This window comes from Epinephelus moara, chromosome 13, assembly GCF_006386435.1.
Source record: "Epinephelus moara isolate mb chromosome 13, YSFRI_EMoa_1.0, whole genome shotgun sequence".
Classification (NCBI taxonomy): Eukaryota; Metazoa; Chordata; class Actinopteri; order Perciformes; family Serranidae; genus Epinephelus; species Epinephelus moara.
The window spans coordinates 11,537,520-11,543,519 of record NC_065518.1 but is presented as its reverse complement, the minus strand read 5'-3'; the positions used below and the strand labels follow the sequence as shown (position 1 = coordinate 11,543,519).

General features: G+C 42.8%; 1 protein-coding gene across 2 annotated transcripts in view; it reads left to right on the top strand.

The window, feature by feature from the left end:
- The window catches only part of ttyh2 (tweety family member 2), a 106,614-nt gene that overhangs the window by 61,196 nt on the left and 39,418 nt on the right, over positions 1-6,000 (top strand). For both annotated transcript variants that reach the window (XM_050060114.1, XM_050060115.1), the window contains exon 4: positions 1,724-1,944. In XM_050060114.1, coding sequence (XP_049916071.1) covers positions 1,724-1,944 — 221 coding nt within the window. The remainder of the gene's footprint in view (positions 1-1,723; positions 1,945-6,000) is intronic.

Here is a 6,000-nt window from a genome sequence, read left to right as displayed (position 1 = left end):
TATGGTATGCTGTACATAATCACGGAAACTGTCAGTGTGTCATTCTGTCTGTCAGTCATTCTGTCTGTCCCACGTTTTTCTACTCACTGACGTGGTCAATCTATGTGAAACTGCACATAGGCATTGAGGATTGGCATAGGTAGAAGGTGACAAAGCTACCAATGGGTATGGACTAGTAATTTTTAATTTTTATTTCCAGCAGCCCAAAAAAATCAAAGAATAAAGACCTCTCATAAGTTTGTAGTATTTACTTTTTAATTTATAAGGCACACTAGTAATTAGCAGTTGGTGTTGGTACTTTTAAGGAGTACCTATTACATCGATTACCACAGGGAGGTGTATGAGAATATTGTAATAGAATATAATAAAGTGACGATCATCTTTTTTGTTAAGTCATCCGAAATATCAATACTTCTGTTTATAACTAAATACCTGCAAAATTAATGACAGTGCCATCAACATCAACTGAACTTTGTATTTCATGGTAATCAGTAAAGTTAGCATGCTAACCGACTAAACAAAGATGGTGCACCTGGTAAATATAACTTTCTAAAAATGTTAGCATTTAGCTCAAAGTACAACCGTGCCTCAGAGCAGCCTCACATCTCGTCTCGTCTCCATCTTGTTTGCAGCCATCTAGTGTGGGTCCAACCTTGAATGCAAACCCAACTAATTACTTCCACCCAACCTCTCCTCGCCTCGGCTCCAGCAAATCCCGTGCCTGACAAACACAGCAACAATATGAGTTCTCCCTCCTGTGAATGCCAAGTACCCAGAGCTGAATGGAAGCATTTATTACCCTTTTTAATTATCAAATAGCAGGATGTCTCTGTGAATGCCATTTCCCTGTAAACAACTTCTTCCTTCAAGGCAAAGTACAGAGTAATTAAACCCAAAGAAATGGGTAGGGCCTGTACAGGAGACGTTCGCTCCACAAAGATAATGTGATCTCGCTGTTTTTGGCTGAATAGGTAAAAATCTGATGCGTAAAAATAAATGAGTCAGTGTGTTTTAGTGTTGTTTGTTCTTAAGAGGACCGCACTTCCCCTTGGGGAATGGATTAGTTGCCATATGATTACATGGCATGAACAGGTAAACAATATATCCGTTTTATTATTGCGGTATCAATTCGGGAAAAAAAAGTCTGACAAACAGCAGCAGTCGTGGAATACAAATCTCCATCCTACTATTTCAACTCTGGGCTCTGGGTTTTGGCTGTTTTCCAAGCTGAACTGTTTACTCAAAACAGACCTCTTCACCGACACCCACACTCAATATTCAGCTCTCCCACACTGTCCCTTCTCCCTGCTCCGCTGCACAGACCAGCCTCATGTTTAGGCTCACCTCACCTTTGCCCATTTTATTTTTGGGAAACTTTCGCAGGCAGAAAAGTTGACCAAAGGCACCCACACAGGAGCAGGATACAGTGGGAAGAGAAGTCTGTTGGTACATTATTATTTTAGCAGAGAGGTGGAGGATATAAAATCATTATTATCTCCTGGAAGTGGTGTGTTATTCTGCTGGCAGCTTTTAAAAAAACGCATGCTTTACTGTTTCCAGAATGGTGCTCAATCATCAAGTACCTGTTACTTATCAACGCATACATTTTAATGCCTCATGAATGGTTCAGATAATTAGCTTCCGTGCTTGATATTTCGCTCCCAGCAGCAGTGCTGTTGTACCATTCATCTCACCCTCCCTCCTCTCCTCTTCTGCCCTCCAGGTGACCGGCACCATGGGCAGCATGAAGAGCGGCCTGCACCAGCACCTCGCCAGGCTGGACGAGATCTTCGCCACGCGGGGCGACTATGTGCAGACGCTGCAGTTCATGCAGCAGATGGCCGACAACGTGATCAAACAGCTGCTGGGCCTGCCTGACTGGGAGGAGGCTAAAGTGGACCTGGCGTCCATCGCTGATCAAACGGCAAACATCGAGTACTACAGGTGAGGAACACAAAAATTGGGCTTTAATGTGCTTCAGTCACTAAATTCAATGTCTTTATGGGACTGGCCTTTAATTTCTTTCACACAAAACTCTGGCTCAGCAAAGACGGGACTTACTATCCATTTTTTTAAAAGCAGTATAAATATTACTTACACTGAGAGGGAGAGAGACCGCCCCGTATCAAAATACAGGTAGCCTACCGTAAGGCCCAGACACACCAAACTGATATCAAAGAAAAAGTTGCACCTGAAGACACAGCAAAGATTACAGCCAATGACCAACTAGCATGTATTTTCTGTGCCTGCATGAGAGGGCTTAACTCTCCATGCCAGCAGGCGGCAGTGGTCTGTACTAGGGCTGCCCCCGACTAAGAATTTTCCTGGTCGACCAATAGTCGTAATTTAGAGGTTGCATCTGAGGTTGCAACCTGCTCTGGGTAGCCCTGCACTGACATGATCAACTTTTCCATATTTATCAGACTGAATATTTACAGAAGAAGGGAAAGATATCTGTCGGCTGTGATTGGTTTGTAACGTGACTCATGTCTGACTTCCTGTGTCTGTCCTTTCAAATTAAATTCCCACATGGTCCAGTCATATAGGTTTTGATTTATTTTGACAAGGCGCAGCTCCTAACAGAGTTTCAGGTTTGTTTGTTTTTCTGCGACTAAGCGACCAATGAAATCTTGCCGACAAATGACTTTCATGGTCGGCTAACATTTGGTCGACTATTAGTGGGCAGCCCTTGTTTGTATGCATCATTAAACATGGGGAAACCAGAAGAGTGACGGATTCAAGACACTAGTTAGCCAGTTAGCACTTTAACAACATAACACGATGTTGAAGGGACAAAGAATATTCACCGTGCGCTAGCAAACAGTAGCTCAAACAAACCGTTTCTGCTGAAGAGCTCAATGACTCAAAACATAATCTTACCTAATATAACAAGTTTGATTCAATCTCTCACCCGTCTCTGACGTCAATTTAATGTGCTAAACCAGACGGAGAAAAAAAGTGTCAAGGGCCCACCAGTGCAGGACACACCACAAAAACAAGGGCGACAGGCGCTCACCCACGACCTGCCCATACACTTGGTATATTAGGACCCTTAGAAAGGATGATTTGAGGACCCTTACAGACTGAGGGAATATGAATAACTTACAGGGTAATCGAGGCATGGACACATAATTTGAGGCAGCAAACAACCCGGTCTTGAGACTTGACATTGGACAACATCAACTTTTTTTTAGTTTATTTATAGTTAATGCAGAATAAGCTTATAATTTTGTTTTAGATTGCTACTGACTATGTTACAAAGTAAACCGTGATGGAGATGGTTTTGCCTTTTCAAGGGCTTATGTAGAAAATGGCACAGTTTTCCAGAGTTCATTGTGCACAGGTGTATTTCCAAGGTGGCATCATTCACAAGGGCCTGCTCTCTGCCCCTAAACATCAATGGCAACCAGACCAGGCATCTAATGAGACCTGCGTTTACTCGACTAAATGTGTAACCACGACTGGACAGTCAAAGGGACTCAGCGTTTAAGTGGGGCTCTGCTTTTGATTAAAGTTTCACAGTGTGTCTGGCTTGTCCAGTGCACCCTGACTAGGAAGGAGCTCTATTTATTCACACTGCTGGTGATGCAACAGATGTTCAGGTTAAACTGGGAGAGAAAACCACAAAAATTGGAACACAACCAGAGCCGAGAGGACAAAATTCAGGAGGGTGATTTTCCTCCAAACTTGTTTACCATTTGATAAGTTGCCATGAATATTTTCAAGGGCAGTGCACCCGCAATTTTGTGGGAGTCAAAAATTTCCTCATGCGTTTCTAAATGCAAATCAGGAGAGAAGAGTTTTATAAATATAGTTATTTATATCTTAGGTACAAGTTGCATCTTTATAAACTAGTTTACTTGGGAGAAGATGTCGAAGCATGAGGGAAGATTCTGATTAACCAGGTTTCACATTGGTATGATCACATATAAACACTACAAATTAAAATATGTATTTGCTTCAGCTCAACATGCAGTTAGATAGATAATTCATGTGTGGGTAGTTCTTTACTTTATGACCTGAATAAATCACATGATATTTAGAGGATGGCATGAAATAAGGTGGTTGCATGTGTGTATCATGCAGTTATGTGAATGTAAAGTCCGTTCCAGGCTGTGGCTCAGTGGGGTGTTTAATAATAAAAGAGTCCAATGAAATTATTAGCAATCATTGCATCAACATTTACACAAGCTAATGATGGAAACAGTCTTAACAGCCACAGTAAGTTAAGAACTATTATCCAGGTCTTGTCTCATTAAACTCACACTCTTATCATCTCAGAGCAGAAACGGGCCCGTTGCCAGTTTTTCCGTCCTCGTGTAGGCTTCATCGTATTTCTGTGGAGTCTGCAGGAACAGGCAGGCTGCTGTGTTTGTATTGATCTGCAATGTGACTCCTTTCCTATGCCGATAATTCAATACCCCACATATCTCCGCACTGACAGAGCAGGCAAACGGAGAGCAGACAGCCAGACACTGTAAGCTGTTAATGGACTCATTATCACTGCCTCATGCCCCAACAAATAGTTGTGGATGTGTGTGTGTGTGTGTGTGTGTGTGTGTTTGTTTGACTCATCAAAGTCTAAGTGTTGTTGAGTCAGAGCTGGCTGTCTGTCGTCAGTGCACTCATCCTGCCTGGAATATTGAGTTTCCTCTTGAAGCGTGCTCGTACTGTTTGTTGTGTTACTTTACTCACAAACCAAAAAAAAAAGATTCTTTCTATTCTTTTTCGCTCTTTAATCTAATTTTCTCTCAGTTTCTGACGTTGACAACATCAGTAAGTTTTTTGGTTTTTAGCTAGAAACCCTCCAGCTGTGCAGAGCTACTTTAAGGAATGTGCGCTCTATTCAGGTTTTTGATTCTCTGACACGGTTTGTATTTTCTTTTGCAGTTCGTGCGTCCAGATTTGATACCAAGGGTTAATGTGCATTTGATGTTTTGGCACTTAAACTGTGGCATACTGCTATACCTCTTAAAGAGCAAGAGATGCACATTGGGCTCACGCACACTGTGATAAAAACAGTTAGAATGCTTGAACAGGTGGGTTTCGAGATGGGATGTGAGGGATGTTATGCGCTCAGACTGTCTGATGTATTGGGGTAGGAAGTTCCAGAGCCTGGGGGCAGTGCAGCTAAAAGCCCTGGCACCCATGGTGCTGAGGCGTGAGGTGGGGATGGTCAGGAGACCAGCAGAGGAAGAGCGCAGGGAGTGGAAGGGGGATGGGGACTCCTGGAGAAGGTCAAAGAGATAGGTGGGAGCTAGGTTGTGGAGGGCTTTGAAGGTGAGCAGAGGAGTCACCAGTCAACCTGCATGTCTTTGGACTGTGGGAGGAAGCTGGAGCACCCGGAGAAAACCCACGCTGACACGGGGAGAACATGCAAACTCCACACAGAAGGGCTCCCCCACTGTACAACCATGTCACCTTATACAATTTTATTTATCTTTTATCTCATACGTAATTACACAGTTATCGCCAAGCAAACTACCCAACAGGCACCGGACATCTATATGACATCAGAAATACATTGGATTCTTACATTGGACAGACAGACGTCCTGTCGACATTAACATTATAGCATTTTCCAGATGTTGGGATTTTGTTCTTCATACCTTACGACTGAATATTGTTATTCTAGATGACGTTAGCATAAGATGTTTGAGAGACGTTGGATTTGAGTTACTTAACAACACAACTTCAACAACTAAATATTATCATCTAAAAACGTTGGAGCTGGGTCAGTGAACATTAATGTCTCAGCTCTGGATGAGTTTCATTTTGCATGAGCCATGAGTAGATGCACGCTTCCTTCTGGGCGGTGATAAGGTTGGCAGGTGTAGTTTGGTGGAAAGAAAATAGTTCCTACGTGAAACTGCTCACAAGAAGGTCTGTGGATTATCTTGAGTAACCGGGTCGTGATTTCCGGAAAGAGACATTGCTGTCATGATGTCCATCCATCTCCGTTTCATATTGGCAAACCTGAAAATTAGAAGACACATGGCA